The sequence below is a fragment of the Sturnus vulgaris genome, chromosome 30 (genome assembly GCF_052056855.1).
Source record: "Sturnus vulgaris isolate bStuVul1 chromosome 30, bStuVul1.hap1, whole genome shotgun sequence".
Classification (NCBI taxonomy): domain Eukaryota; kingdom Metazoa; phylum Chordata; class Aves; order Passeriformes; family Sturnidae; genus Sturnus; species Sturnus vulgaris.
The window spans coordinates 1,043,953-1,071,877 of record NC_142272.1 but is presented as its reverse complement, the minus strand read 5'-3'; the positions used below and the strand labels follow the sequence as shown (position 1 = coordinate 1,071,877).

The 27,925-nt window shown below is 57.5% G+C and overlaps 3 protein-coding genes and 1 long non-coding RNA gene across 4 annotated transcripts in view; all 4 read right to left on the bottom strand.

Annotated features, from left to right (window-relative positions):
• Nucleotides 1–4,870, bottom strand: part of ESYT1 (extended synaptotagmin 1) — a gene marked incomplete in the record, with an annotated part of 17,787 nt that extends 12,917 nt beyond the window's left edge. Inside the window, 6 exon segments of the mRNA XM_088180624.1 lie at nt 379–451; nt 582–655; nt 1,535–1,669; nt 3,519–3,560; nt 4,596–4,775; nt 4,777–4,870. Coding sequence (XP_088036750.1) covers nt 379–451; nt 582–655; nt 1,535–1,669; nt 3,519–3,560; nt 4,596–4,775; nt 4,777–4,866 — 594 coding nt within the window.
• Nucleotides 4,871–5,244: 374 nt separating this feature from the next.
• On the bottom strand, nt 5,245–8,190 carry ZC3H10 (zinc finger CCCH-type containing 10). The gene is given in 4 exon segments (XM_088180803.1): nt 5,245–5,617; nt 5,619–6,197; nt 6,199–6,722; nt 7,833–8,190. Coding segments are annotated over 3 exon segments (1,170 nt in total). The 5' UTR covers nt 6,700–6,722; nt 7,833–8,190; the 3' UTR covers nt 5,245–5,527.
• Nucleotides 8,191–8,509: 319 nt separating this feature from the next.
• LOC106864475 (uncharacterized) lies at nt 8,510–10,723 on the bottom strand. The gene is made up of 3 exons (XR_001404443.2): nt 10,563–10,723; nt 8,860–8,882; nt 8,510–8,700 (listed from the first exon to the last, which is right to left on the bottom strand). It is a non-coding gene; the product is annotated as an uncharacterized LOC106864475 (long non-coding RNA).
• Nucleotides 10,724–13,473: 2,750 nt separating this feature from the next.
• Nucleotides 13,474–27,897, bottom strand: PA2G4 (proliferation-associated 2G4). The gene is made up of 13 exons (XM_088180797.1): nt 27,663–27,897; nt 25,385–25,513; nt 24,851–24,956; nt 24,335–24,404; nt 22,258–22,350; nt 21,886–21,949; nt 20,213–20,291; nt 19,325–19,403; nt 19,097–19,230; nt 17,726–17,820; nt 15,996–16,123; nt 14,981–15,033; nt 13,474–14,877 (listed from the first exon to the last, which is right to left on the bottom strand). Exons 1-13 carry the CDS (start codon nt 27,748–27,750, stop codon nt 14,655–14,657), a joined length of 1,341 nt encoding a protein of 446 aa, XP_088036923.1. The 5' UTR covers nt 27,751–27,897; the 3' UTR covers nt 13,474–14,654.
• Nucleotides 27,898–27,925: the final 28 nt, after the last annotated feature.

Here is a 27,925-nt window from a genome sequence, read left to right as displayed (position 1 = left end):
TATCCCTCCTAACCCCCCTCAGGACCCCTAAACCCCCCCGAGCCTCCCTAAAACCCCCCGAAATCACCCGAGGACCCCCTAAATCCCCTCTAAACCCCCCCAGGACCCTCTAAAGCCCCCCCAAACCCCTCTAAGCCTCCCCAAAGCCCCCCTAATTCTCCCCAGAACCCCCTAAATCCCTCCTAAGCCCCCCAGGACTCCCTAAACCCCCCCAGGAACCCCCAAAATCCTCCCTAAACCCCCCAAAGCCCTCTGAGGACCCCCTAAATCCCTCCTAACCCCCCCAGAACCCCCTAAACCCCCCCCAGGAACCCCCAAAATCCCCCCCCAGGATCCTCTATCTCCCCCCAAGCCCCCCCCCAAATCCCCCCTCCTCACCTGCATCCCCTTCACCCCGGCCTTGCAGAAGAATTTTTTCACCTCCACGTCGATCTGGACGTCACCCACGTAACTGAGGGGACACGAGGGGGGGGCTTGGGGGGGTCACCAGGGCCCCCCCCAAACCCTTCCCGGCCCTTGGGGGGCTCCTGGGGGTGGGGGGGGTGGGGCTGAGACCCCTCCCGGTGGTCCCAGCCGCTCACCTGATGTTGAGGTCCAGCAGGATTTGCTTCTTGTGGGTCCCAGGGTGGGCTCGGACCCCCAGGACACGCAGGGGCTGTGGGGGGATCATGAATTTTGGGGGGTTTTGGGATTTTTGGGGGGTGGTCTCAACGTTTGGGGGAATTTGGGGAAGGGGCTCAGGGCATGGTGGGGGGCGGCTCTGAGGGGTTTCAGGCAGTGGGGGGTGAAGGTGGGGACCCCCTCCCAGGACCCCAAAACCCCCAAAATCATCACGTTGGGACCCCCTGGACCCCCCGGAACCCCTCGGCTGCTGCCACCAGTGAAGGTTTAGGGGGTCCTGGGAGGGGTTTAGGGGGGATTTAGAGGGTCCTGGGGGGAGTTAGGAGGATTTAGGGGGCTCTGGGGTGGGGTTTAGAGGGGATTTTGGGGTTCTGGGGAGATTTAGGGAGGTCCTGGGCGGAGTTTGTGGAGATTTAGGGGTCTTGGGGGGGGGTTGGGGAGGTACAGGGGGGATTGGGGTGGTTTAGAGGGGGTTTTGGGGGTCGTGAGGGGAGTTAGGGGGGAGCTAGGGGGGGGTTAGAGGGGATTAAGGGGGTCTTGGGGGGATTTAGGGGGTCCTGAGAGAGGTTTAGAGGGGATTTTGAGGGTCCTGGGAGTGGTTTATAGGGGATTTGGGGGGTCCTGGGGGGGGGGGGGGGGGTTAGAGGGGATTTTAGGGGTCCTGAGGGGATTTTGGGGGTCCTTGGAGTAGTTCAAAGGGGATTTGAGGGATCCTGGGGGGATTTTGGGGGTCCTGTGAGGGGTTTAGAGGGGATTTTGGGGGTGGTTTAGAGGAGATTTTGGGGGTCCTGGGAGTGGTTTAGAGGGGATTTTGGGGGTGGTTTAGAAGGGATTTGGGGGTCCTGTGAGGGGTTTAGAGGGATTTTGGGGGTGCTGGGGGTCAAAGGGAGCAGGGACCCCCCCCCAAATTCACCTTCTCGCCCATGTCCACCTTGGTGAAGGTGAAGGTCTGCAGGTGCGCGCTGGAGGCGCGGATGGACGGGGCCACGCTGTCCTGCAGCAGCTTCGCCATGAACTGCCCGAAAAACGGCCAGGCCTGCGCCAGGACCTGCCCGACAGCGGGGACACGGGGACATGGGGACATGGGGACACGGGGACATGGGGACACGGGGACATGGACATGGGGACATGGGGACATGGGGGACATGGACATGGGGACATGGGGACATGGACATGGGGACATGGGGACATGGGGACATGGGGACACGGGGACATGGGGACATGGGGACATGGGGACACGGGGACATGGGGACATGGGGACATGGGGACATGGACATGGGGACATGGGGACATGGGGACATGGGACACGGGGACATGGACATGGGGACATGGGGACATGGGGACATGGACATGGGGACATGGGGACATGGGGACATGGGGACACGGGGACATGGGGACATGGACATGGGGACATGGACATGGGGACACGGGGACATGGGGACATGGGGACATGGACATGGGGACATGGGGACATGGACATGGGGACACGGGGACATGGGGACACGGGGACATGGACATGGGGACACGGGGACATGGGGACATGGGGACATGGGGACATGGACATGGGGACACGGGGACATGGGGACACGGGGACATGGACATGGGGACACGGGGACATGGGGACATGGGGACATGGGGACATGGACATGGGGACACGGGGACATGGGGACACGGGGACATGGACATGGGGACACGGGGACATGGGGACATGGACATGGGGACATGGGGACATGGGGACACGGGGACATGGGGACATGGACATGGGGACATGGACATGGGGACATGGGGACACGGGGACATGGGGACACGGGGACATGGGGACATGGGGACATGGACATGGGGACATGGGGACACGGGGACATGGGGGACACGGGGACACGAGGACGGACACATGGACACGGCGACAGGGGGACACGGGGACAGAGGGACAGAAGGACAGATGGATAGCGGGACAGACGGACAGAGGGATAGAGGGACACGGCGGACAGAGGGACTGAGGGACAGATGGATACGGGGGGGGCAGAGTGGGGAGATGGACACTGGGAATGGGGGGAGGGATGGAGGGATGGGACAGAGGCAGAGATGGACAGAAGGATGCAGAGAGGGAGGGAGGGAGGGAGGGAGACCAGGAGAGAGGGACACAGGAGGGAGGGAAGGATGCAGGAGGGAGGGAGGGAGAAGGGAGGGAGGAGGGAGGGATGGAAAGAGGCCAGGAGGGAGATGGATGCAGAGGGGAGGGATGGAGGAGGGAGGGACGGAAGGATGCAGGAGGGAGGGATAGAAGGATTCAGGAGGGAAGGATGCAGGAGGGAGGGATGGAAAGAGGCCAGGAGGGAGGGAAGGATGCAGGAGGGAGGGAGGGAGAAGGGAGGGAGGAGGGAGGGATGGAAAGAGGCCAGGAGGGAGATGGATGCAGAGGGGAGGGATGGAGGAGGGAGGGACGGAAGGATGCAGGAGGGAGGGACAGAAGGATTCAGGAGGGAAGGATGCAGGAGGGAAGGATGCAGGAGGGAGGGATTCAGGAGGGATGGATGGAAGGATGCAGGAGGGAGGGATTCAGGAGGGAGGGATGGAAAGAGGCCAGGAGGGATGGAAGGATGCAGGAGGGAGGGAGGGAAGGATGCAGGAGGGAAGGATGCAGGAGGGAGGGAGGGAAGGATGCAGGAGGGATGGATGCAGGAGGGAAGGATGCAGGAGGGAAGGATGCAGGAGGGAAGGATGCAGGAGGGAAGGATGCAGGAGGGAGGGAGGGAAGGATGCAGGAGGGATGGATGCAGGAGGGATGGATGCAGGAGGGATGCAGGAGGGCGCCGGAGGTTCCGGGGATGCCGGAGGGATGCGGGAGCGGCGGGAGGCGGCGCAGGGCGCGGGGCGGGCCGGACACACGGACGCCTCACCTTGTTCAGCCATTCCGCCCGCTCCACATCCGGGAAGCTGACCTGGGGGGACACGGGGGACCCTGAGCCCGGGGGGACCACCCGGGATCTCCGGGACCACGACCCCTCCCATCCCCGTGCCTCAGTTTCCCCCCCAAAGTCCCGCTGCGACCCCGCTCAGCCCCGTCACCCCCCCAACATCTGCCCCTTCCCGGGGGTCCCAAAACGGGGGTCCCGTGGAGGGGAAAGGGGGTCCTGACCCCTCGGACAAGGCGGGGAGGGGCGTCAGGACCCCCCTGGGCCCGGGCAGGAAACGGCCCCCCCGGGCCCGGTGAGTCACGGCACCGCCGGAAGGCCCGGGCGGTACCGGGGCTGTTCCCTCGCTGCGGGCAGCGGAGCGCGGGGACCCCGCCCGGGGGCGGCCACGGGGGGGGCCCGGTGGGGCGGCGATCCCGGCCCCGGGGGCTCGGTGCGGCTGCCGGGGGTCCCGCCCCACCGGGAAAAACCAAGAGGAGGCGGCAGCGGGACCGGGAGGATTCCCGGGGGGGGCTCCGGGGGTGCCCGGGAGTCTCAAGCGGAGTTTGCGGTGCAGCAGAGAACGGAGCCGCACTGGGGGTCGCGGGGGTCCCGCAGAGCAGCAGAGCCGGGACCCCGCGGCGGGATCGGTGCGGGATGCGGGGACAGCCCGGGGGTCCCACCGGGGACCCCGCGGGTGACGGGGACAACACCCGGGATGCGCGGCGGCTGTCGGGGCTCCCCGGGAGTCCGGGCAGGTGCGGCAGCGAAGCCCGGGGGGTGCGTGGGGCTGGGGGGGATCCCCAGGGGCGCCAAGCGGGGACCAGAGCGGAGCCGGGAACGGGGCCCGCCCGGGGCTGCGGGGAACTCAAGCGGTGCCCGCAGCGCAGCAGAGCCGGGGGAGCCTCAGGGGGCCCGGGGAGGACGCAGCGCCCAGCCCGAGGTCCCACCGGGACGGGGCTGCGCTTCCCAAACCCCACCGAGGGGGATGCGGCGCCCGGTGCCGGGAATCCCGCCCGGGCTTCCCCCGAGCCCTTCCCGCGGGCGATAACGGCGCTGCGGGGCCCCCGAGCACCCGCTTACCCAGGCCGGCAACTCCCCGTGGGCCGCGCCCAGCCCTGCGGCGGCGGCGCGCACGGCCGCCTCCTCGTCTCGCTGCAGGCGCTCGGCCGCGCGCATCCCGAGCTCCCGGGCGCGCCGCCGCCGCCGCCAGCCCGCGTAGAGCGCGAGAGCGAGCACGACAGCGCCCGCGCCCAGCCCCAGCAGCCCCCGCGGCGTACGCGGGCAGCGCCCAGAGCAGCCGCCGGCCCAAAGCGCTCAGAGCCGCCAGCCCGAGCCCGCTCCGCCGCTCCATCGCTCCCGCTCCGCCGCCGCTCCCGCCCCGCCACCGGCACCGCCCCGGACACGCCCCGCGCACGCACGCGGCGCCCATTGGCTGAGCGGAGCAGCCCAGGCCACGCCCCCCTCGGCACCGCCCATTGGATGCCCGCCAGGTGCTGGCCGCGCCCATTGGCCGCTAGGCTGAGGCCACGCCCCTACGCGTCACTCATTGGCGGTCCGCCAATTCTTGGCCACGCCCCAGTTCGGTCACGTGTGTTTGGGGCACGCCTTATACACCAGGTGGGCGTGGTCATGGCGAGGGGCGTGGCCTCTGTCACGTGTCCCCCACGGCCTCGCGTGTCCCGGTCCCGGTGTCCCCCCCGCTCCCCGCCCCTCCCCGCCACTACCGGGACAGCCGGGCCCGTGTCGGTTTGGGGTTTGGTTTTTTTTGTTTAATAGCCGAAAACATTACAGGGCACGGGGAGCCACCCCTGGCCCCCCGGGACTCAGCCCCGCTGCTCAGTCCATCCACGGGGCTCCGGGGAGGGGAAGCACCCACGACCCGTCCCCCGGCACCGGGAGGGGATCACACACTCAGCACCCACAGCGTCCGTGTGTCCGTCCGAGTCCCGCCGCCCCCCCCGGGCTCAGTTCGGCGGGGGAGGGTCGCGGTGGCTCCCCCGGTGCGGGGGGGGTCAGTGCGGCATGGCCGTTATCCTCATGCTCTGCGAGGCGATGGGGTAGGTGACCATGGGCGTGGTGGCGTGGCTCATGGTGATGCCACCCGAGCGGCTGCGCCATGGACACGGCCACCGGCGCCACCGACACGGCCACGGGCGCCATGGACACGGGCGGAGGGGCCATGCCCTGGGCGATGGTCTGAGCCAGGGCCGCCGACAGCGGCGCGATCTCGGGGTTCATGGGGGGCGCGGCGTTGGCCGGAGGGGCGGCCTGGGCGCCGGCCGGGGCCACCAAATCCTGCTGGGTGACGGGGCGGGGCTGCAGGGCCTGGCTGCTGAGCGTGGTGTGCGTCTGAGCGATGCTGTGGTTGTAGTTGGTGACCGTCCCCACCGTGGGCGCCAGAGTCTGCTCGGTGGCCGTGGCCGTGGAGCTGAGCGTCATCACCTTGGCCTGGTTGCGGAACTGCGCGTTCTGCTCCAGCAGCACCTCGTTGGTGGCCAGCAGGTTGTTCACCTGCTTCTTGAGGTCCTCCACGCGTTTCCGCAGCAGCACGTTCTCCTCCTCCAGCAGCCGGTACTCCACGGCCCGCGGGCTGGCGAAGCCGTACTCGTAGCTCTCGTAGAGCCCCTCGGCCCGCCGCCGCTTCAGCACGGGCTCGTCGGGGTCGTAGAGGCCGTCGTAGGGGCTCGTAGCGGCGCCCGCCGGGGCCCAGCCCCTGCTCGCGGCCCCGCGCCTCGTACTCGTAGTCCCGCTGCAGGTGCTGGAACTTGCACTTGGCTCCGCGCTGGCAGTCGCCCTTGAGGAAGTCCCGGCAGATCGGCACCTCCTCCTTGCTGTTGGGGAGGTCAGCGGGCGACAGCCCCAGCCCGGCCGCCACTTTCTGGCGGAGGCGCGGCGGCAGCTCGCCCGTCTTCTTGTAGCAGTCCTCGTCCTCCTTGGTGCCGTGGATGAAGCGGCAGTTGAGGCGCACGCACTCCTTGTTCTGGAAGTCGTGGCAGAAGATGAACTCGTTCTTGCGCACGCCCAGGTTGGTGACCTCGGAGATGTCGGGGTGCCGGAAGCGGCAGCGTTTCCCCCTCTTGCAGACGTTGCGCAGGAAATCGCGGCAGATGTCGTCGGCGCCCGCGCCCGCCTCGTCCCCGCTGCCCCCGTTGGCGTAGCCGTCGCGGCCGTCGCGGTCCGGCATCTTCGAGGGAGGGGCGGCGGCGGCTGCGGGAGAGGAGGGAGGGAGGGACGGGGTGAGGGAGGGGAAAATCTCACCCCCGGGGCACCGAGGGAGGGACCGGGAGAGACCCCGGGACCGGAGGGGTCACCGGAGCAGCGAGGGATGGAGGGACAGAAGGAGGGAGGGAGGGAGGGAAACTCCCACCCCGGGGCACCGAGGGAGTGACCGGGAAGGACCCCGGGACCGGAGGAGGGAAGGGATGGGCTGAGGGAGGGAGAGACCGGGAGAAAGAGCGAGAGTGGGGGAAACTCCCACCCCGGGGCACCGAGGGAGGGACCGGGAAGGGTCCCGGCCAGGAGAGGTCACCGGAGCAGTGAGGGAGGGAGGGACAGGAGTGACCCCGGTAGTGACGGGGAAGGGTTCTGCACCCACCCCGGGGCACCGGGAACCGAGGGAGGGACCGGGAGTGATGCCAGTAGCGGAGGAGGAGGAGAGGAAACACCAGCAAGGGAGAGAGGGAGGGATGGCGTGAAGGAGAAACCGGGAAGGACCCCGGGACGGGAGGAGAGGGGGATTCACCCAGCCCCGAGCACCGGAGGAGGGACCAGGAGGGGCCCGGGACCACGGAAGGGACAGAAACACCCACCCCGGAGCACCGGGCAATGAGGGAGGGACCGGGAGAGACTCCGGTAGCAGTGGGGGAGGAGAAAACACCAACCCCGGGACAACGGGCATGGGGAGAGGGAGGGACCCGGAGCGTCCCCGGTACCGAGGGCGGACGGAGAGGGGAACACCCACCCCCGCGCACCGAGCACGGAGAGAGGGACGGGAGCGAGCCCGGCACGGGGGAACACCCGCCGGGGGGTCCCGGCGCTGCCGCGGAGCCGCTGCGGGGGCAGCACGGCCGGGGAGTCCCCGAGTGTCCCCCCGCCAGCCCCGGTGCCTCCAGCGCCGCCGCAGTCCCCGAACCGCGGGGGGAACCGCGGCGCGTCCTCCTCGGCCGCTCCCCGTGCCCCGGGCGGCTCCGAGCCCCGCGCTGCGGGACCCGCGCTCCGTGACAGCCCCGCCAGGCGCCCCGGGACGGAGCCGCACCGGCAGCGGCGGGGCCTGGCGGAGCGCGGCCTCCCCCGGCCCCGGCGCGGCCCCGCACTCACCGGCTCGCGGCCTCCCCGCGGGGCCTCCGGTGTCACCAACGCGCGGCCGGTGCCGGCGGCGGGCGGGACCCCGCTCGGTGCCGCTTCCGGGGCGGCCCGGAAGGACCCGCGCGGAGCCGGGAGCGCGCGGCGCGCCGGAACTGCGTCACTGTGACGTCATCGGCGGGAGCCGCCGGCGCGCCGGGTCCCGCGTGGGCGATCCCGGAACATCCCGGTCGGTTCGGATTGACTTCATTGCCTGGAGCATGGCACCGTTACCGGCGGATTCCGAGCCTCAGTCCCGAGCGTGTCCCGTTACCGGGAAAATCGCCTCCTGCCCACCCGTTACCGGAGGATCCCCCAGCCCGTCACCTGCCCCATTACCGAGGGATTCCTCATCCTGGGCCCACTCACGCTTCCCGTTACCGGAGGAACCACGGCCCTGGTCCCGCTCACCTGCCCCGTTACTTACCGGAGGATTTCCCAACCCCAGTCCCACCCACCTGCCCCGTTACCGGAGGATTCCCGGTTCCGGTCCCCAGCCCCATTGCAGAGAACCCCCCCGTTCTGACCGTCTCGTGTTCCTGCAAGACCACCCGTCCCCTGCCCCGTTACCGGAGGGATCCCCGGTTCCATCCCCCAGTCCCGTTACCGGGGAAGCCCCCGCGCGGATACCGGCAGAGCCCCCACACCGTGTGTAAGCAAGAACCAACTTTTATTCACGGCACAGCGGCCGCCGCAAAGTAAAGAACGAGTCCGGCACGGCGGGACCCCCCCGCGGCACCGGGACAGCACCGGGACGGCACCGGGGCGTCACCGGGCCGTGTCCCCGCCGGCTGGGGGCGGTTACTTGGACCTCTGCCTCATCTTTCTCCTCTTGCGCTTCAGCCTGGGGACAGAGCAGCGGCGGCGTCACCCCCGGGGCCTGCCCGGGACCGGGGAACCGGGAACTCCCCGAGCCGGGAGGGCACCGGGAACCCCCCGGGCTCCCCCTGCCCCCCTCCCGGTGCGGCGGGGCCGGCCCGAGCCCCCGGGGCCCTTCACGTACCTGCGCATTCGCTTCTTGCGCCACTGCGGGAGAGAGGGACGGGCGTTAGTGCTGGCACCGGATCCCAGTGCTCCCAGTAACCCCAGTGCCCACCAGTGACCCCACTGCCCCCTCCCAGTGCTCACCAGTGATCCCAGTGCCCCCTCCCAGTGCTCACCAGTGATCCAGTGCCCCCTCCCAGTGCTCACCAGTGATCCCAGTGCCCCCTCCCAGTGCTCACCAGTGATCCCAGTGCCCCCTCCCAGTGCCCACCAGTGACCCCACTGCCCCCTCCCAGTGCTCACCAGTGACCCCACTGCCCCCTCCCAATGCTCCCAGTGCCCACCAGTAACCCTACACTGCTGCCTCCTGGTACTCCCAGTACCTACCAGTGCTCCCTCCCAGTCCCCACCAGTGCTCCCACTACAACACTTTGTTTGGCTCACCCAGTCCCCTCAGTCCTGTACTGGTTTATTTCCCTCAGTTCTCCCAGTCCCACACTGGTTTCTCTCTCCCAGTAACCCCAGTCCTGTACTGACTTAGCTCTCCCAGTCCCACACTGGTTTCTCTCTCCCAGTGACCCCAGTCCCCCTGGTCTGGCTCTCCCAGTAACCCCAGCCCTGTAGTGACCCAGTTCTCCCAATTCCACACTGGTTTGTCTCCCCTACTGCAACAATCCCACACAGGTTCAGCTCTCTGGATGCCTCCAGTTCCCCCAGTTCCACACTGGTTTATCCTTCCCAGTCCCCCCAGTTCCACACTGGTTTATCCTTCTCTGTCCCCCCAGTCTCTGCTTTGGTACTCTCAGTGCCACACTGGTTTATCTCTCTCAGACACCCCAGTCCCAAACTGGTTTGTCTCTCCCATGGCCTGAAGTCCCTACCAGTCCAGACCCACGGCGCTCATGTCTCCCAGTATCCCCATTCCATACTGGTTTGCCTCTCCTAGTGCTTCCAGTATCATACTGGTATGGCTCTCCCAGTCTCCACCAGCCCCGTGCTGGGTTTGTCCCTCTCGGTAACCCCAAATCCCAACCCCCAGTCCCATATGGACTTGGCTCTCCCAGTCCCACACTGGTTTATCCATCCCAGTGCTCCCAGTTCCACACCGGTTTATCCATCCCAGTGCTCCCAGTCCCACACCGGTTTATCCATCCCAGTGCTCCCAGTCCCCACACCGGTTTATCCATCCCAGTGCTCCCAGTCCCACACCGGTTTATCCATCCCAGTGCTCCCAGTCCCACACCGGTTTGTTGCTCTACCTGCCCCCAGTCCCACACTGGTTTGTATCTTTAACTGCCCCCAGTCCCACACTGGTTTATCTATCTTTTTTCCCGTGGCTTAGTCCCACAGTGGTTTACATCTTTAATTGCCTCCAGTCCCACACTGGTTTACCTATCCCAGTGCTCCCAGTCCCAGACCAGTTTGTCTCTCTAACTGCCCCCAGTCCCACACTGGTTTAGCTCCCCCGGTGCCTCCAGTTCCCCCCAGTCCCACACTGGCTTCTCTTTCTCCCAGTCCTCCCAGCAAAGACACCCCCAGGGACCTCCAGCCCCTACACCGGGACCCCCCCACTCTCAAACCCAGGGACCGCTCCCGTTCCCCGGTTCCCCTCACCGGAACCCCCGCCCCAGGGGTTGCCCAGGCCGCGGCCCCCCCCTCCATCCAGGCCCGACCATGACGGAGGCGCCATCGGCCGCCCCAGCGCCGCCCCTCGCTGCTCACCTTGGCCCTCATGGCGGTTCGGGGGGACCCCGCTCAGTCCCGGCGGGCGGGGGGCGGCGGATCGAGGCGGATGGCGGCGGATGGAAGCAGCGACCGGTGAAGGCACCAAGATGGCGGCAGCCGAGAGGGGCACGCACCGCCCGGTGGGGCCTATTTATAGGGAAGCGCTCGTGCCACGCCCACCACCGCGCTAGGCACGACGGGAAATGTAGTTCCCTGCTCTTGGAGCACCATGGGAGTTGTAGTCCAGTCGCCGACCGCCATTTTGCGCCGCCGCGGGGTTTGATCCCTCCCCACCTCCAATTTACTGGGAATAAAAGCATGATTTTTATTTTTTTTTCTGGGTGTTTCCGCTTATCCAAGGCTTTAACGGGATTGTTGTTACATCCCGAAGCCCCTCCGGGGACTTTCCTTTAAGGTAAAAATATAATACTGCTATAAAAGCCTAAAATAATGTTTTTTTCCCTTAAAAGTGGGGGTCTTCCCCTCAGAATGAGATTTTTCCTCCTGCAAAGTACAGGAGTTTTTTACCGCAAAATGAGTGTTTTCTTCTCAAAATTTATTTTCCCTCAAATGAGAGGGTTTTCTTCGTTTATATTGGAGGGTTTTCCTCTTCAAAATTTATTCTTCCCATCAAAAAGTTTTTTCATCTCAAAGTGAGGGAGTTTTCACCTTAAAATCAGGATTTTTTTCCATTAAAATGAGGAGGGTTTCCCTAAAAGGAGGGGTTTTCCTTAAAAGTGTTTTTTTCCCTTAAAAATTAGCTTTTTCTCTCAAATTGATTAATTTTTCCCTTCAAAGTGGGTTTTTCCCCTCAAAAATTATTAGTTCCACTCAAAAATTAGTATTTCCCCTCAAAAGAGTAATTTTCCCCTCAGAAATTATAATTTTCTCCTCAAAAATGAGAATTTTTTCCCTCAAAAATGAGTTGTTTTCCCTCATGAAAGAGCATTTTTCCCACAAAAATTTTCCCCTCAAAAATGAGTAATTTTCTCCTCAAATATGAACATTTTCCCCTCAAAAATGAACATCTCCCCTCCAAAATGAGCATTTTTCCCCTCATAAATCAGCATTTTTCCCACAAAAATTACCATTTTTCCCTCATAAATGAGAATTTTTCCCTCCAAAATCCCATTTCCAACACCAAACCTGTCCGGGCCCAAGCGAGTCCCACCCAACAATCCAAATAAGCAGAGAAAAAGTAAAATAAAAACAGGAATAAAATCCAATATCACATGGTTTATTCTCTTTTATTTGACTTTGGTAACATTTGCACGTGTGGAGTTTTATTTTTTTTTTTTTTTTTTGGGCTGGAAAACTCGGATCTGGACGAGGAAGCAGCGCGGCCTGCGGAGAACGCCCGGGAATGTTGGGTAAGGCGGGAATGAGAATTCCCAAAAAACTGAGGGATGGGGGAGAAAAAAAAAAAGGAACCAGGGGTATCGGCAAAGAAAAAAAAAAAAAAACCTCAAAACATTCAACTGACGGCGTTTAATCGGCTTTTTTTTTTTTCTCGGTTTTTTTTTCTGTGTTTTTTTTGTAAAAAATTGACTATAAAAGAGCGATACCCCTGGGCTCGGGCCTATCCCGGCTCCGGCAGCGCTTCCCTCACCTCTCCCCTGAGGAATTCTGGTGGGATTTTCCCCTCTAAAATGAGCATTTTCTCCTCAAAAATGAGTATTTTCCCCTCAAAAATGAGTGTTTTCCCTCAAAAATGCATATTTTCTCAAAAAAATGAGATTTTTTCCCTCAAAAATGAGTTGTTTTCCCTCACGAAAGAGCATTTTTCCCACAAAAATTTTCCCCTCAACAATGAGTAATTTTCTCCTCAAATATGAACATTTTCCCCTCAAAAATGAACATTTCCCCTCCAAAATCAGCATTTTTCCCCTCATAAATCAGCATTTTTCCCCAAAAAAATGAGCATTTTTCCCTCATAAATGAGAATTTTTCCCTCATAAATCCCATTTCCAACACCAAACCTGTCCGGGCCCAAGCGAGTCCCACCCAACAATCCCAAATAAGCAGAGAAAAAGTAAAAAAAAAAACAGGAATAAAATCCAATATCACATGGTTTATTCTCTTTTATTTGACTTTGGTAACATTTGCACGTGTGGAGTTTTATTTTTTTTTTTTTTTGGGCTGGAAAACTCGGATCTGGACGAGGAAGCAGCGCGGCCTGCGGAGAACGCCCGGGAATGTTGGGTAAGGCGGGAATGAGAATTCCCAAAAAACTGAGGGATGGGGGAGAAAAAAAAAAGGAACCAGGGGTATCGGCAAAGAAAAAAAAAAAAACCTCAAAACATTCAACTGACGGCGTTTAATCAGCTTTTTTTTTTTCTCGGTTTTTTTTTCTGTGTTTTTTTTGTAAAAAATTGACTATAAAAGAGCGATACCCCTGGGCTCGGGCCTATCCCGGCTCCGGCAGCGCTTCCCTCACCTCTCCCCTGAGGAATTCTGGTGGGATTTTCCCCTCTAAAATGAGCATTTTCTCCTCAAAAATGAGTATTTTCCCCTCAAAAATGAGTATTTTCCCCTCAAAAATGAGTGTTTTCCCTCAAAAATGCATATTTTCTCAAAAAAAAAGAGATTTTTTCCCTCAAAAATGAGTTGTTTTCCCTCATGAAAGAGCATTTTTCCCACAAAAACTTTTCCCCTCAAAAATGAGTAATTTTCTCCTCAAATATGAACATTTTCCCCTCAAAAATGAACATGTCCCCTCCAAAATGAGCATTTTCCCCTCATAAATCAGCATTTTTCCCACAAAAATGAGCATTTTTCCCTCATAAATGAGAATTTTTCCCTCAAAAATCCCATTTCCAACACCAAACGTGTCCGGGCCCAAGCGAGTCCCACCCAACAATCCCAAATCCCAAATAAGCAGAGAAAAAGTAAAAAAAAAAACCAGGAATAAAATCCAATATCACATGGTTTATTCTCTTTTATTTGACTTTGGTAACATTTGCACGTGTGGAGTTTTATTTTTATTTTTTTTTTTTGGGCTGGAAAACTCGGATCTGGACGAGGAAGCAGCGCGGCCTGCGGAGAACGCCCGGGAATGTTGGGTAAGGCGGGAATGAGAATTCCCAAAAAACTGAGGGATGGGGGAGAAAAAAAAAAGGAACCAGGGGTATCGGCAAAGAAAAAAAAAAAAAACCTCAAAACATTCAACTGACGGCGTTTAATCGGCTTTTTTTTTTTTCTCGGTTTTTTTTTCTGTGTTTTTTTTGTAAAAAATTGACTATAAAAGAGCGATACCCCTGGGCTCGGGCCTATCCCGGCTCCGGCAGCGCTTCCCTCACCTCTCCCCTGAGGAATTCTGGTGGGATTTTTTTTTTTTTCCCCCCCTGTAAAATTACTAAAGAATCCAGAGGGGAAAAAAAATTGAAAAATAAAATTATCCTCTGGCTCACTGGGAAAAGGTGGAATGTGCTCCCGGGGATATTGGGAAGGATAAAAAAAACACCCAAACCCGGGATTTTAAGGGAATTCAACTCCGCAAGGCCGCAGTGTCGGCGGCTTCCCGAGGGTTTGGATTATTTTTAAAAACGAGTTTGTGTTAAAAAATAGCGATTTTTTTTTTTTTTTTTTTTTTTTTTGAAATCCCTTAAATCAAGGCAGAGGCTGAAAAGGCTCCTGGTGGAGGGGGGGGGGGGGGGAAAGGGGGGAGAACTTAAAATTTGTGGGTTTGGCTTTTTTTTTTTTCCCAATTCTAAAAGTACAATCGCAGAGGGAAAAGATAAAATTCATGGATTGCTCGCACAGGGCACTTTTCTGGGTGGAATCACCTGGTTTTTTGGGTTTTTTTTTGTCAAAATTTCCAAAAGGAAAAATTAAAAAATAAGAAAAGGCAGCAGGAGGAGGAGGAGGAGGAAGAAATCAGCACCTTCCTCCACTCCCTTTCCCAGGATTTTATGCATTCACCTCTCCAAAAATGGGGAATATCAAAGATTTAATAGTAACTTTCACTCCTAATTTTTATTTTTATTTTTTTTTGCTGCTCTTTTTGGGGATGTTTTTATTATTATTATTATTATTATTATTATTTTTTTCCTTTTGAAGTCTGAAGAGATTCCTCCCTCCTTGGCAAAGTCAACGGGAGCTCTTGGATTCTGTGGGAATTCCAGACTGCCTGGACCAACACCGGTGCCAGATTATTTTCATTTCCAGATGGAATTTTGTTTTTTCTCGTGGGTTTTTTTTTTTTTTTAGGGGGGAAAAAGGGGCTATTTGAGAACTCCAAGGGCTCTCAGTCACCAGCCTCGTTCTCCTCTGCTGTCTCCCCCGTGGTGGCGTTTTCAGCATTTTTGGAAGCCTGTGGGGAAAAAAAAAAATCCAGGGATTTTTCAGGGTCCTTCTGGTGAAAAAAAAACCCACAAAATTTGGGAATTCCCAACACAAAAAGTGCCCATTTTTACCTTCTTTTTCTTCTTTTCTGGGTCTTCCTGCTGGCAGAGCTTTGTAGAAGGGCCTGGAAGGGAGGAAAAGGGGAGGATTTTTGGGATAATGGGAATTTGGGGGAGGATTTGGTTCCCTTTCCTTCACCTCCCCTCCATGGGGGCAAGGACAGGTGACCCTGAGGAGGTGCTTCTTTATTAATTATTATTAATTTATTATAAATAATATTAAAAATAAAGCTATTCTTGATATATTAACAATTAAATTATAATTAGTAATAGCTTATCTATTGATATTTTAATTATTCATATTTCAGTTATCACTATTTTAATTATCAATATTTCCATTATTATTTCAATCTTTAATAATTCAATTAATAGGAAACTCATACTGTTTTACTCTACAATATATTAATAATAATTTTATATATAGAACACTTAATATATAATATATATATTTCATATAATATCTATATTATATATAGATATAATAAGATACTAATAAAAATATTTAATATATCATTATATATAAAATTATATCTATTACTATATTACTCAGAGTATTTATTTACTATTTATATTTATATATCTATTTATGTAAGTATAGTCTAATTAATATAGACTATTAATTAGAAAATGTAATTATAATATTCTACAAATAAAATAATTAAAGAAAACATTTTACATAATTATAATTATTTTTATTTATTTATATAGACTAATTTATTATAGATTCCTATATTTGCAAGGTATTTTATTTATACATATTTTATGTTATTTGATATTTATTATATATGATTCTATTTATACATATAAAAATTTATTTCTTATTAGCAATTAATCTGTTAACACTAATAACTATTCTAAACCTATTTTCCATTTTATTTTCCAAGAAAATATAGCTGTTAATAAATAATTATTAAAAATACAAAATAGATACACTGTTCCTATGAATATTTTCCATAGAGCTATGTTTACAGAGATGGTTAATTTGCATATTAACATGATTAATGATGAATATTAATGAAGAACCAACCTTGAGCTCCCCGTCCTGCACGTCCAGGTCGGATTTGTAGAGCTCGGGCTCGAAGGGGCCGCTCGTGATCCTCATGGGGCCGTTGGGCATCAGCAGCACCGTGAACTTGAACTGGGCCACGAACTCCCCTGCGGGCACACAGGGGTTAATGCTGAGACACAGCCCTGCCAGGACCTGTGAGACTGAGACTGAGCTCCAGCCCTGCCAGGACCTGGGGGTGACCCTGAGCTCCAGCCCTGCCAGGACCTGGGGGTGACCCTGAGCTCCAGCCCTGCCAGGACCTGTGACACTGAGACTGACCCTGAGCTCCAGCCCTGCCAGGACCTGGGGGTGACCCTGGGGTCCAGCCCTGCCAGGACCTGGGACTGACCCTGAGCTCCAGCCCTGCCAGGACCTGGGGGTGACCCTGGGGTCCAGCCCTGCCAGGACCTGGGACTGACCCTGAGCTCCAGCCCTGCCAGGACCTGTGAGACTGACCCTGAGCTCCAGCCCTGCCAGGACCTGTGACACTGACCCTGAGCTCCAGCCCTGCCAGGACCTGGGACTGACCCTGAGCTCCAGCCCTGCCAGGACCTGTGAGACTGACCCTGAGCTCCAGCCCTGCCAGGACCTGGGGGTGACCCTGAGCTCCAGTCCTGCCAGGACCTGGGGGTGACCCTGAGCTCCAGCCCTGCCAGGACCTGTGACATTGACCCTGAGCTCCAGCCCTGCCAGGACCTGGGGGTGACCCTGAGCTCCAGCCCTGCCAGGACCTGGGGGTGACCCTGAGCTCCAGCCCTGCCAGGACCTGTGACACTGACCCTGAGCTCCAGCCCTGCCAGGACCTGGGGGTGACCCTGAGCTCCTGCCCTGCCAGGACCTGTGACACTGACCCTGAGCTCCAGCCCTGCCAGGACCTGGGGGTGACCCTGAGCTCCAGCCCTGCCAGGACCTGGGGGTGACCCTGGGGTCCAGCCCTGCCAGGACCTGTGACATTGACCCTGAGCTCTTGCCCTGCCAGGACCTGGGGGTGACCCTGAGCTCCAGCCCTGCCAGGACCTGGGGGTGACCCTGAGCTCCAGTCCTGCCAGGACCTGGGGGTGACCCTGAGCTCCAGCCCTGCCAGGACCTGTGACATTGACCCTGAGCTCCAGCCCTGCCAGGACCTGGGGGTGACCCTGAGCTCCAGCCCTGCCAGGACCTGGGGGTGACCCTGAGCTCCAGCCCTGCCAGGACCTGTGACACTGACCCTGAGCTCCAGCCCTGCCAGGACCTGGGGGTGACCCTGAGCTCCAGCCCTGCCAGGACCTGTGACATTGACCCTGAGCTCCAGCCCTGCCAGGACCTGTGAGACTGACCCTGAGCTCCAGCCCTGCCAGGACCCGGGGGTGACCCTGAGCTCCAGCCCTGCCAGGACCTGGGGGTGACCCTGGGGTCCAGCCCTGCCAGGACCTGTGACATTGACCCTGAGCTCTTGCCCTGCCAGGACCTGGGGGTGACCCTGAGCTCCAGCCCTGCCAGGACCTGGGGGTTAACCCTTCCAGAACAGGACAATGGGGTTAACCCTTCCAGGACCTGTGGGGCTGAACCTGCCTGTGCCAGGACCTGCAATTCTTGCCCCTTACACCTGCCAGGACCTGCAATCCCTGCTCTGGGAGCAGCTCTGCAGTTCCAAACTCACCTGCATCCATTTCCCCCTGTCCCCTCACCTGTCCCCAGGTGTCCCCTGTGTCCCCCTGTCCCAGTCTCACCTTCCTTCTCGTACAGGACATTGAAGGGCTGCAGCAGCTCGTGCTTGGCGCACTCCACCACCCCCATGCGCGCCTTCTTCTCATCCTCCAGCGCCCTGCGGGGACACAGCACCTGAGCACACCTGGGAGCACCTGAGATCACACCTGAGAACACCTGGGAGCACACCTGTGAGCACCTGAGCACACCTGGGAGCACCTGAGATCACACCTGAGCACGCCTGGGAGCACCTGAGATCACACCTGAGCACACCTGTGATCACCTGAGCACACCTGGGAGCACCTGAGAGTACACCTGTGGTATACCTGATATCACACCTGAGCACTCCTGGAAGCACCTGGGATCATACCCGAGCACATCTGGGATCACACCTGGGTGCACATGGGATCACACCTGAGTGCACCTGGGCAATCCTGAGCTCCCACCTGAGCCAATACCTACAAACACCTGCCCAGGAAATGCTGAAATCCCCGGAATTCCGGGTTCACTCCCTTCCCAAACCCACACCTTGTGCAAAAACACCTGCTGGGAAAGCCCTGGGATCCCAGCCCTGGCCAGGTAACCCAGCTCCATCCAGGTACCCCAGGTGCAATTCCAGCCCCATCCCAGCAGAATTCCCGGGATTTACCGCAGGGTGAAGGGCATGGTGTCAAAGCACCGCTCTGCTTCACTGAAGAAAACTCAAACCCCTGGAATCCCAGCCCTAGCCAGGTACCCCAGCCCTATCCAGGTATCTCAGGTGGAATTCCAGCCCTATCCAGGTACCCCAGGTGCAATTCCAGCCCCATCCCAGCAGAATTCCCAGGATTCACCACAGAGTGAAGTGAATGGTATCAAAGCACCATTCCACCTTGCTGCAGAAAACTCAAACCCCTGGAATTCCAGCCCTATCCAGGTACCCCAGCCCTATCCAGGTATTCCAGGTGCAATTCCAGCCCTATCCAGGTATCTCAGGTGGGATTCCAGCCCCACCCAGGTGGAATTCCAGCCCCATCCCCGCAGAATTTCTGGGATTTACCAAAGGGTGAAAGGCGTGGTGTCAAAGCGCCGCTCCACCTCGCTTAAGAAAACTCAAACCCCTGGAATCCCAGCCCTATCCAGGTATCCCAGGTGGAATTCCAGCCCCACCCAGGTACCCCAGGTGGAATTCCATCCCTATCCAGGTATCCCAGGTGGAATTCCAGCCCCATCCCAGACAGAATTCCCAGGATTCACCACAGAGTGAATGAAGTGCACGGTGTTGAAGCGCTGCTCCACCTCACTGCAGAAGGCTCAAACCCCTGGAAATTCCAGCCCTGTCCAGGTACTCCATCCCCACCCAGGTATCTCAGGTGGAATTGCAGCCCCATCCCAGCAGAATTCCCGGGATTTACCGCAGGGTGAAGGGCATGGTGTCGAAGCGCCGCTCCACCTCGCTGAAGAAGGCGCGCGAGGTTTTCATCTTCAGCCCGTACTGCTTGGAGGGGTCCCGCTTGTAAATCGTGGTTCTCTGCCCCGCATCCTTGGCCTGGAAAACATTGCCAGGGAATTCCCACAATCTGGAGAAGCTCTGGAGCCACCCAGGCTGGGAATTCCCGGCGTTTCTTTAGGGATGAGCTGACCTTTCCCTCGCCGCTGCTGACGAGGACGTCGACGGCGTAGACTTCGTGCACCTCGAATTCGGCTTTTTCGTGGTCCTTCCTGGGGGAAAAAGGGGGTTGGGAGAGGCAGGAAAATCTGGGAATTCTGAAGGGAAAAGCTTCCAGGAAGCACAAAACGTTCCTGGAAATTCAGAGCCTTCCAGGAAAGCCAAAACCTTCCAGGAGACTCAAAGCATTCCTGGAAACCCAAAGCATTCCTGGAAAACCCTCCTTCCCAAAAGAGCCCCCATTTTCTCACCCTGAGCCCCCATTTCTCACCCCAATTCCAGTTTCCCCCCACCCCATTTCTCACCCCGACCCCCCCATTTCTCCCCTCGATCCCAATTTTTATCCCTGACCCCCCATTTTTCCTCTTAACCCCCCAATTTCTCACCCTGACCCCATTTCCCCCCGACCCAAATTTTACCCCTTCCCCCCCATTTCTCACCCTTCCCCTCCATTTTCTCACTCTGATCCCATTTTTCCCCCCAAACCCCATTTTTTCACCTCAATCCCCACTTTATCCCGACCCCATTTTACCCAATCTTCTTTCCCTGACCCCATTTCTCATCCTGACCCCATTTCTCACCCCAACCTCCCATTTCCCCCGATCCCATTTTCACCCCAATCCCCCCATTTTCCTGATACCTTTTTCCCCCATTTCCCACCACAATCCCCAAATTTTCCCCCATTTTTGCCCCCAATCCCCCCATTTTTGCCCTCCAATTCCATTTTCCCCCATTTCTCACCCCAATCTCCCCATTTCCCCCCATTTTTGCTCCAAATCCCCCCATTTTTGCCCCCCAATTCCGTTTTCCCCCATTTTTGCCCCCCAATCTCCCATTTCCCCCCCATTTTTGCCCCTCTCACTTCTGCTGGTCCGAGGGGTTCTGGATGATGGTTTTCTCCCCGTCGATCACGTGCTGCTTCAGCTGGTGTGACAACATCCCTGCGGGCAAACTGGGATTACTGGGATGGACTGGGCTTACTGGGATGGACTGGTCTATACTGGGAGCTCCAGGCACTGCACACCAGTGGGTTACACTGGTCTGTACTGGTCTATACTGGGATCTCCAGGCCCTGCACACCAGTGGGTTACACTGGTCTGTACTGGGACCTCCAGGCACTGCACACCAGAAGGTTACACTGGTCTGTACTGGTCTGTACTGGGACCTCCAGGCACTGCACACCAGAAGGTTACACTGGTCTATACTGGTCTGTACTGGGACCTCCAGGCACTGCACACCAGTGGTCTGTACTGGTCTATACTGGGAGCTCCAGGCACTGCACACCAGTGGGTTACACTGGTCTATACTGGTCTGTACTGGGAGCTCCAGGCACTGTACACCAGTGGGATGCACTGGTCTGTACTGGTCTATACTGGTCTGTACTGGGAGCTCCAGGCCCTGCACACCAGTGGGTTACACTGGTCTGTACTGGGACCTCCAGGCCCTGCACACCAGTGTGTTGGACTGGTCTATACTGGGAGCTCCAGGCCCTGCACACCTGTGTGTTACACTGGTCTGTACTGGTCTATACTGGGATCTCCAGGCCCTGCACACCAGTGGGATGTACTGGTCTATACTGGGAGCTCCAGGCCCTGCACACCAGTGGGATGCACTGGTCTGTACTGGTCTATACTGGTCTGTACTGGGAGCCCCGATGCCGCTCCCCACCATTGTCAAGCCCAGGCAGAATTCCCACCGTGGGGATCCAGAGGGATTTGGGGATCCCCCCCAGGCCAGTCCTGGGCAGATCCCCCAGCATTCCCAACCCACTCCCAGCCCAGCAGAATTCCTGCAATTCCAGGGAATTTAACCAAGCATGGAACCATTTCAGGGCAGCAGGAACAGCCCCCAGGACAAGGATTGGGATGAGCTCTGGGATCCTGATCCAGCAATCCCAGAGCCCTCCCAGGCACCCCGGGAGCCCTTTTCCTTGGGATCCCCTTTTCCCTGTGGTCCTTTTCCCCCTGGAATTCCCTTTTTCCTGGGATCCCCTTTCCCCTGGAATCCCTTTTCCCTTTTATCTCTTTCCCCATGATCCCTTTTTTCCCCTAGAATTCCCTTTTCCTGTGATCCCCTTTTCTCTGTGATCCTTTTTCTCCATGATCCTCTTTTCCCTGTGATCCCTTTTTTCCCTGGAATCCCTTTTTCATTATCCCTTTTCCCTGGGATCCTTTTTTCCCTGGAATCCCTCTTCCTTTTTATCCCTTTTCTCTGGGATTCCCCCTTTCCCTGTGAGACTTTTTCTCCCTGAAATTCCCTTTTCCTGTGAACACTTTTTCCTTTTTCTCCCTTTTCCCTGGGATCTTTTTCCCTGTTACCTCTTTTCTCCAGGATCTCCTTTTCCCCATGATCCTTTTTCCCCTGGGATCTCTATTCCCCGAGATCCCTTTTTCCTGGAATCCTTTTTTTCCTGGAATCCCCCTTTTCCCTGGGACCCTTTTTTCCCTTTTCCCTGGAACTCCTTTTTTTCCCTGGGATCCCCCTTTTCCCTGGGACCCTTTTTTTCCCTTTTCCCTGGAATTCCTTTTCCCTCACCTTCAATGGGTGTGCAGTGGAACGCGTGGGCGATTTTATTCCAGGCCTCTGTCACTTGTGTGTTCTGGGATTAAAAAAACCCACAAAACACAGAAAAAAAAAAAAAAAATTATGGATTAAAAAAAAACCCTGCTCCGAGCTTTCCTTAAATCCCACATTTTGTGACAATTTTTCTCCCCATATTTTGGGAAAACTCTTTTTTTCTTTCTTTTCCAACCCTACAGCCGCTTCCACACCTCCAAAAAAAAAAAAAAAAAAAAAAAAGGCGAAAAAAAACCCCAAAACCTCAATTTTTCCACACGGCCGCTCCCAGACCCCCCCCAGAAAATTCCACAGCTCCTGAAATCCCAGAGATTCCCCCCAAATTCCCACCTGATTGCCGGGTTTCACCAGGCGCAGGGCGGCCTCGGCACACAGGTGAGCTGCCTTGATGACGTCGGCTTTGCGGCCGGACACGGGATTTTCCTGGGGGGAAAAACAAAAAAAAAATAAAATCTGGGATTTCTGAAGGTTTGGGAGTCGAAATTTCACGTCTGGAATTTGGTGGGAAACTCCCTTCATCAAGCACCCCCCCACACACCCCGAAAGAATTCCAGAATTCTTTGCAGTCAAGGATGTGGATTTGGGAGAATTCCAGCAAAATTCCAATGGGGAATTTTGGTTTCTTCCCCCCCCAAAAAAAGCAGAACCATTCCAAAGGATAAATCCCCCAAGGGATTTATTCTCAGAGCATGGGATAACCTGAGGAATTCCCAGCAGCAATTCCCAAGGTATCAGACAGGCCAAATTCCAGGGGAAAAGGGGGAAGCAAGGATTGGTTTTGGGGTGGGGAAGGGGAATGTTCATCCTGGGAACTGCAGCAGGAAAAGGGGGAAGCAGGGACTCGCCAAGGATCTGGGACTGGTGCCACCTCAGATCCCCAAAATCTGGGATTGGTGCCACCTCTGATCCCCAAAATTTGGGATTGGTGCCACCCCAGATCCCCAAAATTTGGGATTGGTGCCACCTCTGATCCAAAATTTGGGATTGGTGCCACCTCTGATCCAAAATTTGGGATTGGTGCCACCTCAGATCTACAAAATTTGGGATTGGTGCCACCTCAGATCTACAAAATTTGGGATTGGTGCCACCTCTGATCCAAAATTTGGGATTGGTGCCACCTCAGATCCCCAATATCTGGGATTGGTGCCACCTGGGATCCAGAAACTCTGGGGTGGTGCCACCTTGGATCCAGAGATTTTGGGATCCAGAGATTCCAGGGTGGTGCCACCTCAGATCCTGACACTCCAGGCTGGTGCCACCTTGGATCCAGGGGCTCCAGGCTGGTGCCACTTTGGATCCTGACACTCCAGGGCACTGCCACCTGGGATCCTGGGGCTCAGGATTGGTCTGAGATTGGTCAGGATTGGTGCCACCTCAGATCCAGGGGCTCCAGGGTGGTGCCACCTCGGATCCAGAGGTTCCAGAGGGGTGACACCTTGGATCCAAACTGGTGCCACCTCAGATCCTGACATTTCAGGGCACTGCCACCTTGGATCCTGACACTCCTGACTGGTGCCACCTCAGATCCTGACACTCCAGGGCACTGCCACCTTGGATCCTGACACTCCTGACTGGTGCCACCTCAGATCCTGACACTCCAGGGCACTGCCACCCGGGATCAAGAGATTCCAGGGTGGTGCCACCTCAGCTCCAGGGGCTCAGGACTGGTGCCACCTTGGATCCTGACACTCAGGGCTGGTTCCAACTCAGAACCTGACACTCCAGGGCACTGCCACCTTGGATCCTGACACTCCAGACTGGTGCCACCTCAGATCCAGAGGTTCCAGGCTGGTGCCACCTTGGATCCAGAGGTTCCAGGGTGGTGCCACCTTGGATCCAGGGGCTCAGGATTGGTGCAACCCCAGATCTAGAGGTTCCAGGGTGGTGCAACCTCAGATCCTGACATTTTAGGGCACTGCCACCTCGGATCCCAACACTCCAGGGCACTGCCACCCTGGATCAAGAGATTCCAGGGTGGTGCCACCTTGGATCCAGGGGCTCCAGACTGGTGCCATCTCAGATCCTGACATTTCAGGGCACCACCACCTTGGATCCAGGGACTCCAGGCTGGTGCCACCTCAGATCCTGACACTCCAGGGCACTGCCACCTTGGATCCAGGGACTCAGGATTAGTGCCACCTCAGCTCCAGAGGTTCAGGATTGGTACCAGCTCAGCTCCAGGGGCTCCAGGCTGGTGCCACCTCGGATCCTGACACTCCAGGGCACTGCCCCTCGGATCCTGACACTCCAGGGCACTGCCCCTCGGATCCTGACACTCCAGGGCACTGCCCCTCGGATCCTGACACTCCAGGGCACTGCCCCTCGGATCCTGACACTCCAGGCTGGTGCCCCTGGCACCCCAAGGCCTCCCCAGCCCCGAGGAGACACCCCCCGATGACAAACCCACCTTGGAGGCGCCGAGCACGAAGGTGTGAGCCACGTTGGCGATGAAGCCGTCCACGTGCACGCCCAGGTCACTGCAACACAGAGGGAAAAGGGGAATTCCAGGAATTCCAGGACGATCCCACTGCTCCAGGGGCACCAGCACATGGAATGATGCCCCAGGAGCCACTCCAGGCTCGTTAGGAGGCTTTAATTAGCAAGGAATTAAGGCCGTGGTGGAAACAGGGTGGGGGGGAATGAGTGGTTTGACAGGTCCTTCCAACCCAAATGATTTTGGGATTTGGGGAAGGGGATCTGACAGATCCTTCAAACCCAAATAATTTTGGGATTTGGGGTGGGGAGATCTGACAGATCCTTCAAACCCAAATAATTTTGGGATTTGGGGAAGGGAGATCTGACAGGTCCTTCCAACCCAAATGATTTTGGGATTTGGGGTGGGGAGATCTGACAGATCCTTCCAACCCAAATAATGTTGGGGAAGGGAGAAGGAATTCCCATGGGATGTGATGCAGGCACTCACATTTTGACCAAATCCCCGTCCTTGAGGATGTAATCCTGGTCACTCTTGAGCGGGGAGAAGTGACACACACAGTTATTTACGGATATACTCGTGGGGAAGGCGATTCCTGGGAATGGGAACAACAAAAAAAAAAAAAAAATCACGGATTTGAGGAATGGTTTGGGATTGGGGAGGATCTTAAAGCTCTGTTCCACCCTCTTGGGACACTTCCTCCTATTCCAGGCTGCTCCAACCTGGCCTGGGACACTTGCAGGGATGGGAATTCCACTCCAGTGCCCCACAGGGAGGAATTTTTTTTCCCCAATATCCCACCTAAAGCCACTTGCAGCACCTCCAGGATGGGAATTTGGTGACAAATCTTTGTCATCACACATCATCCCTCCCACATCACCCCCATGGATCCACGGAAATACTGAGGAACAGCAGGGAGGAGGAAATTTGGGTTAAAAAAAAATCAAGAGAACGGCGAGGAATTCCTCATCCAGCAGCACTTCCCAGGAATGAAAAAAAAAAAAAAACCTTCCCCACCCTCACCTTTCTTCATTTCCTTTTCCTTCTTGAAGATTTTCCCCGTCTCTTCCATGATCATGGCATCGCCCTTCTCACACAGGCACAGCACGGACGCGCCGGGATTCGCCGCTTCCACCACGGCACGCAGGACCCCTGCAATTCCCCCCCAAAAAAAATTATTAAAAATTTTTTAAAAATCCATTTTCATGGATCCACAGCCCCAAACCCAACACCCAGAGGGAACAACCTCGTTGTTCTGCCCAGATTTTATCCGGATCCCCTGGATGTCGATGGGAAAGGAGTAAATCCTGCTGTGATTTTTTTTTATTTGGGAATATGTTTTTGGGAAGTGAGAGCCCCACAATCCCAAATTCCTCAGGGAGAAGTCAGAGCTCCAGGAACAGGTTTGGGAATGACAGGGAGACATCAAAGCTCATTCCATGAGTCCCTGTTTTCCAGGGAATCCTTGTGCTGACACAGGGAACGCCCCCCACGCACCACTCCAGGAAGTTTTGGGAATGTTCCACTCCCCAAAAAAAACAAACCAAAAAACCACCAAGGAATTCCAGCCCGCCTCATGAAAAAATCTGGGGGAAAAAAAGGTGTCCCCAGATCTCCTGCAGCTTCCTCCACAGCGCTGATCCCAAAATATTTTGGGATCCTGGGATGTCCCCTCGCATTCCCTTCTTTGTCCCAGCGTGTTTCCTCAGAATTCCAAGGAATCCTTGGGAGTGCTGTGGCACTGTCACCTGTGCCACAACTCCAAATTCCATGGGAAAGCTGGGAATATTTCAAAGCAAGGATAACATTCCTGATAAGAGCCAGCGGGACATGGAGGGGGAATAAAACAAACAGGGAGGGGAAAAAAAAAAAAAAAAAGAAAAAAAAAAAAGCAGATAAAAGGGAAAACCCTCGGAGCATTCCAAGGAATCAGAGGAGCAGGAACGCTCCTCAAACCCCTCTCTCCTTCCCGATGATTTTTAGGGAGTTAAGGCACTTTCTATCCCTAAAAAACCGACAGCTGGAAGGGTTTTTTTGGCCAGATTTTTTTGGTGTTTGCTCTTCCCAGGGGAGGAGAACCTGCGTGGAGCTGCCTTTCCCCCCGGGAAGGGAGGTGACCAAACTTCCAGTCTGCCCAGGAGACCTCCCTCCCTTCCCGAAGGGAATCCCCGCTCCCAAAGCGCCTCCCGGGACACCGGCACGAGTTCAAAAGAAGCTCTGGAGTCAGCAGGAAGCGGGGCGGGACACCGGGGAGCCCCGCGGAACCGGTCCGGGCGGCTCCCGGAGCCGGGACACCGGCAAAGGGATAAAAAAATAACCGGGAGAGGGGGGCAGAACCTGCCGGGGGTGGGGACAGCGGCTGGAGCCACATTCCCGGGACAGGACCCCATTCCCGGGACAGGACCCCATTCCTGGGACAGGACCCCGTTCCTGGGACAGGACCCCGTTCCCGGGACAGGACCCCATTCCCGGGACAGGACCCCGTTCCCGGGACAGGACCCCGCTCCCGGGACAGGACCCCGTGCCCGGGACAGGACCCCGTTCCCGGGACAGGACCCCGTTCCCGGGACAGGACCCCGTGCCCGGGACAGGATCCCCCTTCCCAGAACCGGACCCCCATTCCCAAAACTGGTCCCCGTTCCCAACACACGACCCCCAGACGGGTCCAGGACCCCATTCCCAGAACAAGACCCCCATTCCCAGGACAGGACCCCATTCCTGGAGCAGCACCCCCAGACCGGTTCGGGATCCCACCCCCAAAGCTGGACCCCCTCATTCCCAGAACAGAACCCCGTTCCCAGACCAACCCTCACCCCCCAAACCCAGCCAGGCCTCCCCGCCTGGGGCTCCCCCCGTTCCCGTCCCGTTCCCGCCGCCACCACGGGGCTGGACCCCCCCTAAACCGGGACCGGAGCCGGGGCTCAGACCCCGAACAAAGCGGGCACGGGCGGGGTTTGGGGCGGGGGGCGGCAGGCCCGGCCCGGCCCGGCCCGGCCGCGCTCCCCCCGCGCCGCCGGTGCACGTGGGGCGCGGTACCACGTGCCGGCAGCGGCGGCGGCCGCGCGGGGCCGGGCCCCGCCGGGACCGGGCGGCTCCCGCGGACCGGGGAGGTCACACCGGGACACCGGGGGGGTCCCGACCCGCTCCCCCCACCCCAACACGGCCCCCCAGCCCGTCAGGGGAGGGGGCTTCTAACCCGGGGGGGGGGGTCACACCGGGAGCCGCTCAGGCCTGGCCGCTCCCCACTCAGCGCTGGCCCCGCGCCCTCCCCGCCGCCCCCCCGGCCGCGGCCCGTACTCACGGTTGGCGATGTCCCCCCCCATCTTGTACTTGGTCACCACCAGGTCCTCGGCGATGGTGAGCTCGTTCGCCTCCTCCTCGCCCGACATGGTGGGAGCCCCGCCGAGCCCCCCGGAGCCCCCCGGGCCTGCTCGAGCCCCCCCCGCCCGGCGCTGAGGAGCCCCCGGGACCGCGAGCCGGAGGCGCGAGCAGGGCAGAGCGCGGGCTCCGCGCGGCGCACGCTGGGAACGCGAGTCCTCCCCGCCCCCCTGGACTACAACTCCC